We start from the raw sequence: 18,334 nt of genomic DNA on the forward strand, positions 1-18,334 counted from the left end.
AGTGCCTTAATACACGACTACGCCTTCCAATTCAGCGTCTGTTTCCTTTTGATCGACAATTTTTGGAGATGGAGGACGAGAAATTGGCGGCATACTACGATGAACTGACTCGTAAAGGAGGCGGCGCCGCACGATTCAAGCAAGGACTCGGCTTTAACTCTTCCGCAAACGGCGACGTTCCGTCCAGGGGCTCCGCGCTACCTACTAGCGCCTCATCCTTTCTCAGTGGCTTCGTCAAAGCTTCGAGCCCTTCAAAATCATCTGAACTCGAAAAACAAGCTCAGATTCAATCCATCCAGAACAAGCTCAGCATAAAGCCTACAGAAAAAATCCGAAACCGAGAATTAGGCCGCCGGAGCCCTGTTCGAGACAGAAGTAGAGATAGGCATTCACGACGGCGAAGTAAGAGCCGCAGCGGTAGCAGGGATAGACATCCAAGGCACCGAAGTAGTAGCCGTAGCCCAAGCCGGGACAAACACTCAAGGCGCCGAAGTAGGAGTCGGAGTCGAAGCCGGGATAGGCACTCGAGGCGCAGAAGTAGGAGTTGCAGCCGAGATAGGTATTCAAGGCGTAGGGGCACGAGCCGTGATAGGGTGTCGAGACAAAGGAGTGGAGAAAGGAGCGAGAGGAGTGGATCACATGAAAAGGGTAAAAAGCAGATAGAGGTGCGGAATGGTGGCAGAAAAGAAGGTGGAATTGATTTTGCTAGATTGATTGAAGGTTACAATCGCATGGTGAGTATTGCTGCAGAGAATTTATTGCCATGTTGGTTTCATTTTCAAGACATGTTTTCTGCAAGTATTTTTTTTAGGTTGTATTGCATGTGACGTGATGTATGTGTACTTTTATTTTATATAAAGGGAATTCTGTCTGTGGATTGTCTGCTATACAAGAATGTGATAAGTGTTATATTCTACACCAGTTACTAGATAAAGAAACATGCATCAGATGTTGATGGAGTTGAAACAATATGGGTAAGTAGCTGTAGGTGGTTGCTTTTAAAGGTATAAATATCTTGGACTCTCAAAAGCCAATTGTGGTGATCACTCTAGTTTTAACCTTTGAGTTTTGATTTCTGAGACATCAAAGTCTAATTATGCTTCGTGTAAGAATGGTTGAGGCTATGAACTAGATCTTTTGTTACCTGTAGTGAAGAAAGTTCACATTATGGTTTCCTTTGTGGATAGGATGCCTCGTAGTAATGTGGGAATAGTTGTTCAGTTTCTGTCTTTCATTTGATGCCACTCTCTGGTGACTGGATGGATGGATGGATGAATGAGATTCTTAGGACCCTGATCAAGGTGCATGTCACTTTTGATTGCAGGTTTGCTCGTGTGTGAATTATGCTCTATACTTTGCTGAATTCCAAGTCCCAGGATATTTGACTAGATGCTGTTGAAACTTCGTTTAAGTGTGGATAGTGCCCTAAAGAAGCTGCATCTAGTCGTCATTACTCGCTTTATTGGTTGTGTACAGAATAAGGAAAAATAATTTGAAACTGTAGCTGTTTTTAGCATAAGATTAAAACCTTTGTCATTCCCATTTAGACTAGACAAATTTTACATGGTCGATGCATGCAGTGTCGTGACTCTGTTTCTTTGTCATTTTTTTCCTTGAGTCAATGTAGATCTCACTAAGGCAAAGAAGAAATTTGCAGAATATGTTTCACAGACGTGTAGATACATTTTCAGAATTTACCTTTAGATGAAAGCGCAGTATGTGTTGCAATTAAATTGCTTAAATTTCCTCTATCTTAATTGTCCAGCTATGTTGTAGCCTGGTAACGGTTCTATTTTCATTTGAATAGACTCCAGCCGAAAGAGTCAAAGCCAAGATGAAGCTTCAACTATTAAAAACTGGTAATGATGTCCTCCTTCCTCAACTTGGCTTTTCTGATGTGCAAATCCATGTCCATTTGTTGCATCATTGCTTCAAAAAATTTGCTTCTGCTGTTGTTAGTGATAGTTGGCTGTCAATTATGCCAGCATTTATGTTTGCTAGATTTTATTTCAACCACTCTAAATTTGGTCTCATATGGATTTCTCCATGTTTCTTCTGAAACCACCTTATTAATGTTTCTTATTTGGATTTCATGGTGTTTTTTGGGAATATGCCATTTGTTTAGCGATAATGCTCCGTAGAGGTGAAATGATTGAAGAATCTAATGTTAAAGACATTGATGCAATAAATCAATATAACCCCCTGAAAAATCTACAGGCTTTCTTGAAGTTGTGATTTGTGCAATTTTCCTACATACAGGAAAAAAAGGGTTCATCTTTTCCCTTTGTGTGTGCTTTTAGATTACTGTTCTATCCATTGGGGATGACTGTAGACAACTGTCCAATCTCATACGTGTCATGTTTTGAGACGACTTAATAAATGTTCAGTTGATTTTAACTTCCATAAACTTCTCAGCTTTGGACACTGATTCATAGATTTCCACGCTGTGGTTTATTAGGCACATTTTGCTTTTGGTTGCACCACAGTCAATATGGGTTTGACTTTATTTGCTTGGAACTACTCTCTCAGTGTTGATTAATTTTGTGAAATTGTGGAGCTCTGAATAATGGTGAATATGCGATATTGGTTTTATGTTTTATTTCGTTATCTGGTTTCTGATAATAAGATAGTACTGCTTGTAGCTGAAAATGATGAAACGATGGGAAAGGGATCAGGATGGGAACGATTTGACTTCAATATGGATGCCCCTCTAGACGACGAGGAAGTTGAAGGTTAAGACATACCTTTATTTGATTTTCAGTGGTTTTCTCCACTGGAAAGCCATGTCTATGTTTTTTATTATTAATTTTCAAATAAATTTTTTCAACGAGTACATAATTCTTAACACACAAGATTAACACCGCCTTCAGATTTATTTCATCACTACTGTCTCGTTCCTTATGGGCGAACGTATTTTTAATTTTCAGAATAGGTCACTTGCTATTTAAAAAGAAAATATTAAACCAAGCACAATCTTAATGAAAAACATATTACATCAACTGAAGAAATAATTTATTACTGAAAACAATTTTCCAACTGTTGAGTCGAAATTAACTGAAGCCAGCAAACCACACCTTCACACTTTATAGGATGATCTTTTTCTGTACTTGTAAATTGGATTTGATTTAATTTAGTTTAGATATTTCTCGTGTTATGTTGCAATGATTATGCTTTGTAATAGTTGATATCAGTAATCTTCCCGGAACAACTTTTCTTTCAACTCAACCTTTTTCTCTGTTGTACCACCTTACATATTTGCAGCTGGAGAGGATGACGCTGTGTTAGTCAAGCACATAGGACAAAGCTTTCGTTTTTCTGCTGTTAAGGTAACCCACAACCTTGTTTATGCTTATTTGTGTATCTACATATTTTTCTTAAGAAAAAATCTCGCTGATTTGTTTTGTTCCATTAGAGTCGCAAAGAGGAAGAAATCAAGGCTGCTCATGATGAAGCTATGTTTGGGGCCTCTTCATTTTCACTACCAGCAGAATCGAACAAAGAAAGTGAAGATCGTCTACAAAAAGAAACTGTTGAAACTAATCCAGTGAGCAACCTTCTCAGTGACCAGGTGCAGGAAATAACACCATTTTGAATGAGATTATTTTTAGTTTGTAGTGCTGCGAGTTTAAAAATTTTTGTTGCCGCAGGTTCTTACTATGCAGCAAGGCTCTTGGCGTGATCGTGTCCGTAAAACATGAATTATCAAGCGAGACCTGGCTGATAGATCCATTTATACGAGTAATTTTCTTCTCTTATTTTGTTTTTTGTTTAAATATAAATTTTTACCCTCACAATATGATCTTATCAGCTCTGCCAACTTCTTGGGTCCATCATGATTTGTACTTGTGTAATGACTTTGAATAATGTAATTAGAACAAATACTGATTTTTCCTCTTATCTAAGACCGGAAGGAAACAAATTGTTATAAACAAGGATGGATGGATTGGATTGGGGAGTCAGAAGAAAAAAAATCTACTTTCTGCTCAATATTTTGGAAATTTTCATTTCGTCACCTCCTTCACTGCATTTCACTCCCGCTTGACTTAAATATTACGTCCTCCCCTGAGTGTACGTGTGTGTGTATTATTATTATATGTAAACAATACATATGCAAACTCGTTCACGAATGAAGCAAGAAGCCAAACGTGGCAAGAAGCAAGCTTAACCCTGTTAACGAGGATGCAATGAATGCCGTTCATGGAGCCAATCTCTCTATTTTCCATAATTTCTTTCCACCAATATCCTGTGGAGAGTAGCGCAACCTGTCAATGTTGTAATACAAGATTACATTAGTTGAAAGAGGCTATGAGCCAGTCGAACCATGTTGCTTGAAAATGGCTCACGATTGGTCCAGTCAAAATCTCAGCACGAGATTGAGGAAATTAGCTCAAATGGAAGGCTGACTGCTGAAATATTAAAGGATGAATGGAGCTATAAAATCTCGACGAGCCTGAATTGTTCACGACAAGAGATTTATGTAGCATTACTATTTGCGATATCTACACACATCAATAATTCGACAATAGCTTACCTATCATGCAAGTTCGATGGCTGCCCTTGCCAAAACTCGAAAAGCTCCGGTTTGAGTCTGTATCCTCCCCAATATTTGGGTCTTGGAATCAGGCTTCTGGTACCATTTTCAGATGCTAAAGTTAGTTAAGACGCAACTAGTGAAATAAGGATCGTTCGCTTTGTAGATGATACTAAGTCAATGTTACTGTAGTATACAATCTGTTGAAATGGTGCATCCGGAGTAGATGCATAATTAGCATTTAGTGGTTGAAAAAAAATAACAAACCCGTCAGAGAATTGAGCTTTGAGTTCTTCTTGTTGCTGGTGGAGAATCTCCCGTCCAGAGATCACAGCGCTCTGAAGAAAAACAAGAGACAGAACTTGGTTAAATATTCAGAAAATGGAGAAATTAACAAGATATAAGAGATCAAATTCTGAGATAGAAATTGGGAGTAAGAGAACCTGTTTGCTAACTATTGCTCCGATCTGGCTCCCTCTGGGACGGCTTTGGAAGTATTGCTCAGATTCTTCATCTGCAACTTTTTCCACCGATCCTTCAACTATTATCTACAGCAACAACACAGAAATGAACCTCTGGAATCATTTAAAAGAGACATTATACCATAGAAGCATATATTTTTGATGATACTATAAACTCTTAAGTGAATCCTACTTGCTTTCTAATTTTCCTGCCCTCCCTACCTATTTTGTTTTCATATTCTTGAGGCTCGTTCCAAGGGAATCTTACTATCTCAAGAAATATATTTGAGGGAAATTCAAGCTGTTCTTTTATTCATAAAGCTCCAAATTTAAATGCAAGAAATGTTCTTATCCCTACCAAGCAACAAAAATTGAAAAGATTTCCTACAATTATCCCAAAGGGGGTAATCATTTATTTCTATGGCAGAAATGCTGAGAATAAAATCTAAATCTGTTAGAAGTATGGTGGCTAGAACCCCTTCTTTTCCTTGAACTTCCAATTGGTAAATCTTTTGTAGACAATCTGCTCCTTTATTGCTGGGCTGATTATGGGTTGGATTACATGTACCCCAAGTGATTGTCAAGCTCTGGTTCCAGCTGCAACTTAGTTTTGGAGGTTCAGCGTGTAGAAAGGATGTTTTAGGGATGCTGGAGACTATAGGTTAATCATCACTTTATTAGTACCTCGAGCTTCATGTTTTACACTTCCGTATTTTTTAATTGTGATAGGAAATCCAAGATATTCCCTTGGATAAAGAAAGTTGAGAAAAAGTGCTGATAAATTTACTTCAACACCACCTGATATATATGATAATATATGAGATACCTGACGGAACAAAGCACCCCAATAAAACCCGAGTGCTCCACGAGGATTTTCTGATATCTCACGAGCCTTTGGACTTTCATAATTTGTATACCTGATCAGAAGATAAGGGGTAGAGATTTCACAAAAGGTGAAAAACGAAACAAAGTTTAACAAAGGTATCATAAATGTGATAATGCTGAACTCACCAGACAAAACCATTTTTGTCGAATCCCTTCAGCAACATCATTCTCACCGAGCTACGGCAAACCAACAAGATTTATGTGACTGGTTATTGAAAAAGAAAAGTAAAAGCTAACTTGTAAAAGAGACATTTTTGCCAGAACCAAACAAAATCACCAGACAACAAGATTCCTAACAATCATCAATTTGTTGGCTAAGGTCAGATCATCATATCAAGTAGAGCATGTGCTAAGATTTGATTTGGCGAGGAGATTGTGGAAACCGACTCTTTAAGCTCCAACGGACTTCAAGATTTAATTTCTACACTTGTATTCTTTCCCAGCATACCAATAATTTGCCCACATGAGTTTACAGATCTATTATGAAAAAACACAGTAATCACCTCCTCCATCATCTTCACCTTAGTCTAAAACTATTTGGAACTGCTGCTTGGATCTTGGTCTCCTTCAAATTACAGCCTCAAATATTTATTATCTTCAAATGATCTAAATACAACTTATTCTGCCCAGTTATCGTTAACTATCTTCTCCTTTTCTACAAGTCTACTTAATATTCAATTGTTGCCATCCAAAAATTTTCTGTAATACACTTATTTTTAATTCGATCCATTCTCGTGAAATCATTTATCCACCTAAACGCTTGGATCTTGGCTACATTTCCTAGCAAAAGTTCAAAACATATTGCACGGTAAGCCAATACTCAACCACGGAACTACATTTCATTTCAACTCAATAATGAATAAAAATCTTGAATAATCCAGAGGCTAAAAGAAGAAGAAGAAAAAAAAACAGAAAGCACAAAAAACACACAAACGTAAAACTATAGAAACCAAAGTACATTTTTATCTAACATTCCCACAAATTCATAGACAATATTCATGTGTCTAGTTAGCAAGCATATCACTGGCGACTGGTAAAATAAGCACGGCAAAAAACTTACGGTTTCCCTTCTTTTCCAGCGGTGGACAGTGCCATAGCATTTGGTTCCTTCATACCTGATGCAATCGCATCATCCAACCATTTTTGGAACTAGAGAAATAGAAAATGCTTCAGCTGATAAAGAAGAAATTTTGCATACTACAGTAGTAAGTCATCATCTCAAACTACAGGCAATTTAGCCAAGTCAACTCAGGTTGACATGAAGTAATACCTGAGTGAAGGGATCAACCTCAGCTCGGTCCTCAGAAAACTCAGGAGCGATATAATCCTCTCTAAGAGCTGATATGTCGACCTGTGGAGGCTTTCCAATCCGGATACACATAGAAGTCCCGGGATATGTTGGCAGTTGAAGCTTGAAATTTTCTGCAACGGATGGGGGAACAAATCTGCCACCTAGAAAGTGGTGTCGACCAGAAAATTTTTTGGCACACTTCTTAGGAGCAGTCAGTGAAACCTTGGTAGCATCATTTTCATGTCCTCATCAATATCAATATGAAAAGTAAAGGGTGAGGTGAACACTAATTTTTTAACAGTAGATATATACCAGCATGTCTGGTTCGATGCCTTTGCCACTAAGATCACCTTCTTCAACATGCCATCCTGATGGAATATCTACAGATACTATGGCAGGTAATTTCTCTTTCTGATTGAGATATCTTAATGCAACCAACCTTTGTATCAGATTATTAAAAGGAGGCCTTGGGCTACCTGGATGAGTTGAGTAAAATATTGTAGACATAAAACTGGATAAAACTAATGCTACTACAAAATAGCAGATGACAGAAATCAGATGAAAGCTGCCCGTATCTTGAACTCAATGGCATTAATGGAAGTTGAAGTGTACATGAATAAAATAACATTTTTAAAGTATAGCAACAAATATTTGAAGCTGCAGCTCTTTTGATTTGATAATTTGACATAAACTAGAATCAGATTTCAAGGCAAACACCAATTCCGATGAAGTATATTTATGGCCGATATGAACAAAAAGCAACCTAACAAATAGGCGTACACATTTTCTACAAGAGTTAAGCAGGTCTTTGACATAATTCTCAGAGGTAGCCAGCCATTAGGATGTTTATGCTTAATCTTATAAATGTCACTATCTCCATCTGTAATGCAGTAATAACTTGGCAGCGTTGATAAACCATTTTTCTTATGCATAACAAATGTTTTCTCCTTTATGATAGAATTTTCCTGCAACTAATGCAATCGATTATGTTGCCTGACAGAAGATTTATACTATGTCAGCCTAGAGTTTAGGTCTAAATTCATAACCACCGAATTAGATGATTAAGTGTTATGCCCACCAAATGGGAGCCAAATAAGGAACTTTCAAAGTACACATGTATTGGCTAGAGAAACCTTGCTTTCTTTTTTCATTTATCCAAGTAATTGATCCAGACCGAAAATACAAACCAAATAAAGGTATTAAAGAACTAAATCATTCTCTCCCTTTCTTATAACATACATCGCTCCAACTTCCAAGCAAAATTGCTTAAACGAGACATAAAATGCAAGAAAAGCAGAGTGGCTAAGGATTTGGCTAAAAACATGTCACAGGAATGATCGATAAATTAACTTTCAGAATAACTCCATAAGAAAGTAACCGTGCCCGAATTATTTCAAGGAGTTTAATACCACGGCATCCTGCTGCAGAAAACCGCCAAAGATTTATGTATTTTTGAGAATGAAAAGCCAAACATCGACGATGTTTTTAGGAAGATTCAAATATATGTATTTGGAATGTTAGAATGATGGTGTAGGATGTTTTGTACTATTTTTCACCTGGATATGCCAGTGTACTTGTATGAACACTAGACTGTGAATAAAATCTATTTACTTACCCAAAAAGAAAAAATCTGCTAAAGAACGCACACAAGTATTTCCATGCATAAGTTTACAGAAATATTAAATCTAAAGAAAGTACAAGTACCATGAAATGAGGATCCAAATATTGCATCCACTACAATATCATAGCTTTCCGACAAATCCAACGGCAGATCTTCCACCGACAGGAACGGAATGGATAATGACTCTAACTACAAAAACTCATGCATGAGCGAAGCTTATAATTCAAATATGAATCCTAGTAAACTCGATATATATCTATTACCTGTGCTACCAGTCCATTATAAAGAGCCTTAGCAGTACGTATTGGATAACAGACTACTGGTTTGTATCCAAAATGAAGCATATGACGAGCTGCGATAAGACCCTCACCTCCGTTATTCCCCGGGCCACATATAGCAAGAACACGCTTAAATTCAGATGGTTTATAGACCTACAGAACAGTGACATTCTTTAAATCTTGATGTTCAAGGAAACTCAAAATTTGAGATAATTTCATGCAGAAACAGATGAGAATCACTGTGACACGGGAAAAATATATGTGTAAAAGTCTACAAGATATCAACTTCGCAGACCGATTTTAGCTCATTTGACTCTTCAATTGCTTTTTAAGCCTTTACCGTCACAAAGAAACTAATTATAAAACAAAACACAGCCAAAAAATTTACCTCAGCAATTGAAGTAGCCACGCTCAAACCAGCCAATTCCTACATTCAAAATATTCCAAAATTCAACCCAACACCCAACGACAATACACACAAAACCACAGCTAATAACTTAAACTTAACAAAAAGAAAAATGACCATTAAGTGATCAACTCTGAACCCAAACGGACCCATGAGAAGTTCATCGATTTCCATAGCTTCCCGCTGGCTTAGATACGATGGGTCCCGCACAACTTCGGCAGACGACATTGCTCTCACTCCAGTAACAAAACCAGAACAGGATTCACGGGAACCACTCCTCGAGCATGAACCCACTAATCCTTTAATCTACAATCACCAGACAAGATTGAAATCAGTGTAAATATTCTAACTTGAAGAGTAAAACTCATCAAGCGCAGGTTGCTCTATTACATGGGAAAGAGGAGGCCCGAGGATTTGATCATTGCTACGAGCAGAAACATGAAGATTCAGTGCAGCAATAGACATCGGAAGAGGAGAAAATTTGGCGAGAAAACATTGCATGGACTTGCCGTTTACTTTACGCAGCAACATTTTTTTCTCTTGGAGAGGAACAAGGTGTGGACAGTGGAATGGATATTCATATATGTTGGCCATTCATTAGCAATCGCATGTACAACTTTTTTTTCTTCATCAATATTTGACTATGGAAAAAAAAAAAAGTAACTTGAGTTTGTGTTTAATCTTTTGTTAGAGGAAAAAATGTTTTTGTGATCCACACAAAAAAATTTCTCACTTCATGTGCTTATATTTCTTTTTAAAAATTATTACATAATATTAAAAATATGTTATTAATATATGATATTTGAGTACCAACTGTTTTAAATCTGGTACAAAAAATAAAATTTTTAGTATAAAATTAGAACAACTATATTAATATCAACACTTGCTACACTTGTTCTAGATATGCTACAAAGATAAAATTTTGAGTATTGGAATAACTATATTAATATCAACACTTGATACACTTATATTATTACTCAAACGTTCATATATTAATATAGATATGAAAGAGTTGATATTCAAATATCATATGTTAGTACCATATTTTCAATGTTTTGTATCAATTTTCATTCGAGAAAAGACATGTGTCATTAATATTAATATTTTTTTATATATGTTTGGGTATTCAAAAATCATATAGTAGTACCAGCTCTGAATCCTTATCTGTTTTGTATATTATATAAAAAGTTCATATAGAAATTGTATTATTACTCAAATGTTCATATGAATCTTTATATAAAAGTAACACTTGATACACTTGTATTATTACTCAAACGTTCATATGAATCTTTATCAGTTTTGTATATCAATGAATCTTTATCTGTTTTGTATATCATACGGTCTCACGTTCATATATTATATTTTCAATGTTATGTATCAATTTTCATCCAAAAAAAGATGAGTAGGTCTCTTGTGAGACAATCTCATAAATCTTTGTCTGTGAGACGGGTCAACCCTATCGATATTTACAATAAAAAATAATACTCTTAACATAAAAAGTAATACTTTTTCATGTATGACCCAAATAAGATATATGTCTCATAAAATATGACCCGTGAGACCGTCTCACACAAATTTTTGCCAAAAAAGATATATGAGCCTAGAGACTACATAAACATTATTTAGTGGATCAAAGATTGCAAACACGATTTTTTTGGGATGGAGATTGATTTTAAAGCCAATTTCCTATTCTCTTGAAATTATTGACAATCATTCAAACTAGCGCTCTGAACACGCATTGCACGCTTTTGTAATCGTGGTTTTGTTTTGTTTTTTTGTTTTTCGTTTTTTTTTTTATCATTGCTTGTAATTAAGTTGTAAAACAAGGATAATTTGTAGGTTAAATAAAATAGACGTATTATGGTAATTATAGAAATTGAAAAGGAAAATATAAAAAATAATAACACCGCAAACCAATGTTGTCAAATTTCTTTTACGTAAAATTTTTTTTTTCTACGCTGTTCATAAATGTTATTTTTTTATTATACGAACTAAATGATTTCATTTAATTATATTTGACTTATTTTTTGTTCAACATTTGTCATTCATTATAAATTTAAATATTCTGAATGTTTTTATAAACTTAGATTTAGAAAAGAGAATGAATAAAGAGAAAGGTTTCCTTGCTAATACTCCAGGAATCTGTTGCTGAATCATCTAAAAAGTTCCAAAGTCTTTTTGGGAAAAATGAGACTTCACAAAAAAAGAGCAATTAACCAAACAAAAAAAAGAAGGGATTTTATTCAGAATGTTCTGCACGAGTTTTTTTTTTTTTAATTAAAGTCCAGAACAGTAATACAAATCAGTGAATTCTCATAGCTTAGAAGGAGATTGATACCAACCCCAAGCATCACTAGAAACATACTGTGTCACCTGCTTGATATTCAAGTAGATTTCCAGTCCCCTGCGAAAACAATAAACTAAAGTTAATGACACACACACACACACACACACACACAAAGAGGTAACACACATAAAAAGGCTTAGAATTACCATTCCCCAAGTTCACGCCCAAAACCACTACGCTTTCTGCCTCCCCATGGAGCTTGAGCAAAGCATGGTTGTGAGCAGTTGACCCAGACAATTCCCGCTTGAAACGCCTTGTAGAAAATAAAGACATTATGGCATCTCCATTTCGTATACGGATCAAACTAGTTTAGTTGAAACTTTGCAGAATAATTAATGTCAGCATCAAGAGAAAATGTTTTGATACATAAAGTTTTTAAGTGTGGATGCTACACGTAGATCGTTTTTTCTTTTGTGTAGCTACATATTAAATGAAAAAGATTATTACCTCGGTCAACCGCTCGCACCTTTCAGAATCTTGTGATAATACAGCAGAACCCAGACCGTATCTGTAAAAGATAGTTTTTTTGATAGGAAACAAATTTTATTAAAAGATAGTTTAGATATCGTATCATAACCAAAGGCTAGAGGATATATAAGAATCTATTCACAATGGAAGTTAACCCACTTGGTGTCGTTTGCTAGTTCGATGGCCTCCTCTTCAGTTGAGAAAGTTTTAACACAGAGAACTGGTCCAAATACTTCTTCTCTCCAGATTTGCATAGAGGTCTTTACATCAGTAATTATAGTAGGTTCAACAAAGTAGCCCTTATTGAAATGCTGCAAGTCGATAAAAAAAAACTTCGGTAAATATCACCCTAAGCAGATTTAGAAGTAGTCATAGGCAGTGATTTGGAGAATTTACCTGAGGTCGTGTGCCACCAGTCAAGATAGTAGCACCTTCCTCTTTAGCCGTTGAGATGAACTTCATCACCTTCTCATACTGCAGCACACAACATAAAATTAATGAATAATACCATCTCTTTATTCCAGACCGAAGTTTCGATTTGTTCAACTATGCACAAGAGGATGAGTAATTGATAAAAAAGCTGTGAGCTTATTCCTGGAACTTTTTCCAGGACATATCAACAAAGAAATCGAATGTTGGTTCCCATTTCTAGAGTTCTTACGAACAAAGTTGTTTCAAGCAGGAGGAGCCCAACCACATTTAATAACATATTTTCAAGGAACACCACAAGTGATTCTTAAATTCTTTATTTAGTTTCAACGACACCAAAAGGAAACAAGCTTTCTTACCTGTCCACTGCTAACAACGGGGCCAAGCCTGCAACCTTCCTCCAAGGGGTCTGAAATCTTAATGTTTTCACACCATTTTACAAGCTTGTCTAAGAACGGTACTGCAATACTTTCCTGAAAAAAACTTCTAACGTCATTGGAAAATTTGTGGAACACATCAAGCATTCAAGACCGGATTTTCATCAAGGGTTAGAAGACAAACTTCCAGGTGTGCGTCAGAATAGAAAGTGTTCATCAGTTATTATTATTCAGCAAGAGATACTTAAAGGTGCTAAGCTGCCTGTTTGTTATCCATGCATAGTTTCCATTCCAGAAAGTGATTTTCAACTTCTTATATTCGGTCAATTGAAACAAGCAGATGAAGAACATTTTTTTCACCCTAAAACAGACTGAGTGAACATATAATCCTACTTTTTACACGTCCTTTTGATCAAATTCATTTGTTCAAGGCTAGATGAAGAAGAGTTAATCATTTGGTCAGCTAGTCATCTTTGATCAGCCTTGTTTCCACAACTTCTAACTTATAGATGTCCATTAAGTGTTTCATCACAGTAAACTCATTCCATGTTGTTATGCTAGTTCAAAGAAGTGTAAATCGTGACAGAAAAGTGCCTTGATGATGATGATCAAGTGAAAGAACGTAATATAATGTGCATATAACGTAGAAAGCAAATAAGCCCCAGAGAGAATCTCTGTAATTTTCCCTGGCAACAGCCAGTGTGCAACAGTAAAAAAATATGCTGAATGAATTAACTCTCTTCTCCCCCACTCCATTTTATTCCCTGTGCCCCACGTGTTTTCCTGATTGGGCCCTAGGCCTCCTAGTGCATACACATCTGATTTTGGGATTTGATTTATCATCTAGGCCAGTAACTCATGTGCATAAAATTGTTCACAACATGGCATTGCAAATTAAGAAACTTTTGACCGTTAAACAGGAGAGATTGTCAAGATTACTTTTGTGCTCTCTTCGGATTCTATAATAGATATTTGGAGAGAATTTCATCTCTCTCATGTGATTAACAATGAGCTCTTTTAAGTTCTAATCCGAACTTATGTTAAATCTTTACCGTAAAAAAAGAAGCCTACTTGTTCTTATCTGTGTGACACCAAAATATTGAGTGCCTAAATACCCTACGTGTGCACTTGGAGAAATGAATTTGAAATTCATAGATTTCGATTATATTTTATTGTTTACAACGAAACAATAGATCAAATCTTAACTTCACACATTACTTGTTTACACATTAGTAATACAAATTAGAATGAGTTTCAAATTACACCATAATTGAGTGAATTTGAAATACATCTAAATTAACATGAAATATTTTATAAAGATGTAAATGGTGAGTTCAAAGTTCATAGTCTAAACAACAAAAATACATTTGAAATTCATCAATCCAAACGCAACCTAAAAAATTCACAAAATACAATTCTTTACACTAATATTTTCTATACATGCTGTGTGCACTAGACACTAATAACGAGAGAGGAAGCTCCTTATACACTCACAGAAGCTTTTTTTCATGCACCATTTTATACTTACATGCACTATGAGTCGAGAAGTAGCACTGCATATCTGGCCATTTGTCCAAAAGCAACCAAAGAGAGTCCACTCAGCAGCTGTTTGAACAGTAAACAGTGTTAGCAGATTTCACACATGAACTCTGAAATCACAAATTCTGCTGGAAAAGTTTGGTTGCAACCCAATCAATCTGGCTTTCATAGGTAAATGAAACCCTTTTTTAACCACAGGACAATGGAATCAGAATGTAAATACTGGACATTTTCTTCAAAATATGTGAATTGTAGAGAAAACTATCGCTTTAGTTTGAAATTCTCGAACCTTTATCAAGATCAACATCTTCAAACACAACAATTGGACTTTTTCCACCAAGCTCAAGTGTTACTGGCTGGAAGAAGAGACAAAAAAAATCAGACGAATTTCAGAGTACAATGATTGCACAGTAAAGAAAATAACAAGTAACTGCACTGCACTACTAAAACATACTTTTACAAGTTGGGCAGCAGCAGTCATAATTTTGCTCCCCGTAGCACTACTCCCAGTGAATGCAATCTGTTGATCAAATATGAAATCGTTGTTGACACTGTCAAATAACAAATGGACCAAAATAAAAAGCAAGCATAGACTGCCAGACAACATTACCTTATCAACATCCGGATGAGAAGCCAAAGGGGCACCAGCTTGTGGCCCCAATCCAGTCAAAATGTTGAGGACACCTGGCGGAAGACCCACCTCTCTACACACTTCTCCCAACTCCAAACAAGTACTGCAGTTGAAATAATCGTGGTCAAACTATACACCTATACAAGGCACCAAAATGCAGATTCCAAACAATGAATCTAAATATATACTCACATAGATGCTAATTCAGATGGCTTAAGTATAGCAGTACAACCAGCTGCCAGGGCAGGGGCAACTTTCCATGTTGCCATCAAGAGAGGGTAGTTCCTATGAAATTATAAAGAAATAAATTTACAACAATCAAAACTGCTGAACAAGGTAGTTTAGAAAAAACCTGTAAAAACCATCTTTCACGTCAACACGACTAAGAAGCATAATCAGGAAAAAAATACCTTGGCAATCAATCTTCCAGTGGTGCTAAGAGAGTTATCCTAGCAAACCAGATTCAGAAATAAAATTCAGCCAACCAAAGAGTACACACTCACCATGGTGTAATCAAGCCAACCACACCAATTGGTTCTTTCAAAACATGGCACTTAAATGTTTCCATTGGAACAGAAACATGAGTTTTTTTCTTTGAATCCAATGCTTCAGCAATATCGGCATAGTATTCAAAACATCCAGCAACATCATCCTGGAGAAGAGAGATAATAAAAATGATATGTATCCTTACGCACAGAATCAGATGTTACGTTCAAAGGCATTAGATACATACCATATCCCAGGCGGCTTCATCCAATGGTTTCCCACAATCAATTGCTTCAAGTTTGGCTAGTTCTGACTTCCTTTCTGTAATCTATACATGTTACGGGAATGGATAAGAATTTGGAAATCTAAAGCCTGAAAGCTGGATTCAAGACCCCACTATTAGTGAATAAGAACATCTCACTAATGATTGTCCGTCAGAAACAAATACCAAAGGAAGGCCAAATCTAATACCACGATTAAAAAGCAAGAAAGAAACAGAATTGAAAAACATTTCAAGATATTCTTGCTCCATCGAGATCAAAACTAAAAACAAGTGAAAATAGCAGAAAGCAAATTTTTTCATGATCTTTAAAATTTAAAATATGAATAATTTTTTTTAAGAATATGAAAATCACAATTGTAGTAAAATGGGAAGATCACAATTCATACGAGTCAGCACACACAACTTTTCAGAAAGTAGAATTAGGATGACACATTGTTAAAGTACACTGATCTAGCATCACATAAAAAAATAGTCACATAAGTCCATGTATTTGATATCATATTGTTGACCAACTTTCCTATGTATCTTCAGCTATTCAAACTATCAAGTTCATTCTTTTTCTTTCAGTTTACTGAAATTTCCTTGTTTTCTACAAAACGAAATCTCAGTCTCTTGAATTTGCTAATCCCAAAGGCTAATAGCCACAATCTTAAACTGCTAGGGCAAAGAAGCAAGTAACATTACAATCATTTAGAAAACTCGGGCTAAAATACAGTGAAGGTTAAGCAACAAAATGATGCGAATGAAATATCAATTCAATAATATGCACTATGAATCAGAAGCTCGATATTTTGATTATCTTTCCCTCCAGATTTTAACAGAATCCCAGATCGCGAGACACCCCACATACCTTCGCAGCAATGGCTCGCAAATACTTTGCACGATGGGCCCCAGTTGCTGATGCCCAATCTTTGCCTCCGTTTCGTAAGTATGCTTTGCGAGCAGCCTCCACTGCAATATTTACATCTTCTGCAGTAGCTGCAGGAATAAAGCCTGAAACACATAAAAAATCATGAGCCCCATAAACCTTGCGCCATACTTGTTCATCAATTTTAAATTAAGGACTCTCCACCCAAAAATCTAGTTCAGTTTCAAATTTAACTTGCGGAATTCATTTTCACCCACTTTCGAAATAAAGAAAGTTCACCATTCGCAAATAAACAAACGAAAGTAATATCTGCATACAAACAGCCACAAAATAAAAAAAATGAAACCACAACACCGCAACCCACAAGAAAAGTTCAAGGGATGCACCGATGGTTTCTTCAGTGGCGGGATTGATGATCGGTAAGCGATTCCTCTTGACGGGCTCCCTCCATTGGCCGTCGATGAAAAGTTGCCGACTGGGTATCGGGATCGCCATTATCAGTGTCGTGTCTGACTGTACTGGACTGGTATCTTCGAAAGTTGTTTGAATACAGTCATTTTAATATTTTTTATGTTAAATAAATGCTAGCGTAGATTTAACATTAGATTATGCTTATAAATTAATGGTAAATTCGAAAAAAATACATCTGTCAAATTAAAATTCGGTATTTAACAATAATTTTTTAAAAATAATACCTGACAATGATATATTTAACTCCCTACAAACTCAAAATTTAAAATTTTACCTTTTTATTATTTAAATAAATATTTTATTTTATCCACAAAATTTACATGTATCTTCCCCATCTAAATTTTAATTTTAAAAAAATATTGTTTCTCACTTATTATAGAATAAGAGTAAATATTTATTTTGACATACAAAGTACCTATTACAAGGTTTCAGATATTTGATTTCACTATTTGAATACTCCAAATATATAAGAAAATACTATATTTTCGAGCAATCGCCATAAATTCAATCATTGTTGGTCTTTTCATGAAAAATGCATTAGGATGACTTATTCATGTCATTTTATTTTAAAAAAAACATAGATCATCACCCATCTTGAAATAAGATTAAGTATTTATTTTGACCTACAAAATTGATATTTTGGAGTTCCAGATGCTTAATTTAACTATCTGAATATTCCACACGTGTAAGAAAATAGGATCTTCGAGTTATTACTATAAATTCAATAATTATTGGTCTTTTCATCGAAAATATGTTAAGATGACTTATTCATATAATCTAATTTTTGAAAAAACACAGTTTTTCACTTATCATGGAATTAGAAAAATTACTTATTTTGACTGATAAAATACTTATTTTGGGGTCTCAAATATTTGATTTGGCTATTTGAATACTTCACATGCGTAAAAAAATACTTGAGCTTCAAGTAATATTAAGTGACTTTTGATGGTGTCATTTGTGAA

At 35.5% G+C, this 18,334-nt stretch overlaps 3 protein-coding genes across 3 annotated transcripts; 1 reads left to right on the plus strand and 2 right to left on the minus strand.

Annotated features, from left to right (window-relative positions):
- On the plus strand, window positions 1–3,897 carry LOC140958586 (uncharacterized). The gene is made up of 6 exons (XM_073416086.1): window positions 1–734; window positions 1,808–1,859; window positions 2,643–2,732; window positions 3,262–3,326; window positions 3,413–3,568; window positions 3,648–3,897. Exons 1-6 carry the CDS (start codon window positions 69–71, stop codon window positions 3,696–3,698), a joined length of 1,080 nt encoding a protein of 359 aa, XP_073272187.1. The 5' UTR covers window positions 1–68; the 3' UTR covers window positions 3,699–3,897.
- Window positions 3,898–4,038: 141 nt separating this feature from the next.
- LOC140958584 (pyridoxine/pyridoxamine 5'-phosphate oxidase 1, chloroplastic-like) lies at window positions 4,039–10,092 on the minus strand. The gene is made up of 14 exons (XM_073416085.1): window positions 9,864–10,092; window positions 9,591–9,779; window positions 9,456–9,494; window positions 9,053–9,220; window positions 8,873–8,978; window positions 7,481–7,644; window positions 7,148–7,390; window positions 6,938–7,026; window positions 6,004–6,054; window positions 5,819–5,909; window positions 4,975–5,079; window positions 4,799–4,869; window positions 4,532–4,627; window positions 4,039–4,262 (listed from the first exon to the last, which is right to left on the minus strand). Exons 1-14 carry the CDS (start codon window positions 10,065–10,067, stop codon window positions 4,196–4,198), a joined length of 1,683 nt encoding a protein of 560 aa, XP_073272186.1. The 5' UTR covers window positions 10,068–10,092; the 3' UTR covers window positions 4,039–4,195.
- Window positions 10,093–11,685: 1,593 nt separating this feature from the next.
- On the minus strand, window positions 11,686–17,469 carry LOC140959961 (aminoaldehyde dehydrogenase 2, peroxisomal-like). Its single transcript, XM_073418040.1, has 15 exons — window positions 17,288–17,469; window positions 16,884–17,026; window positions 15,998–16,078; window positions 15,768–15,916; window positions 15,457–15,549; window positions 15,244–15,367; window positions 15,088–15,153; window positions 14,923–14,989; window positions 14,623–14,699; window positions 13,077–13,190; window positions 12,685–12,762; window positions 12,448–12,599; window positions 12,268–12,328; window positions 11,967–12,073; window positions 11,686–11,877 (listed from the first exon to the last, which is right to left on the minus strand). The coding sequence occupies exons 1-15, from the start codon at window positions 17,394–17,396 to the stop codon at window positions 11,787–11,789; spliced, it is 1,512 nt and encodes a 503-aa protein (XP_073274141.1). The 5' UTR covers window positions 17,397–17,469; the 3' UTR covers window positions 11,686–11,786.
- Window positions 17,470–18,334: the final 865 nt, after the last annotated feature.

The sequence above is a fragment of the Primulina huaijiensis genome, chromosome 15 (genome assembly GCF_012295235.1).
Source record: "Primulina huaijiensis isolate GDHJ02 chromosome 15, ASM1229523v2, whole genome shotgun sequence".
Classification (NCBI taxonomy): Eukaryota; Viridiplantae; Streptophyta; class Magnoliopsida; order Lamiales; family Gesneriaceae; genus Primulina; species Primulina huaijiensis.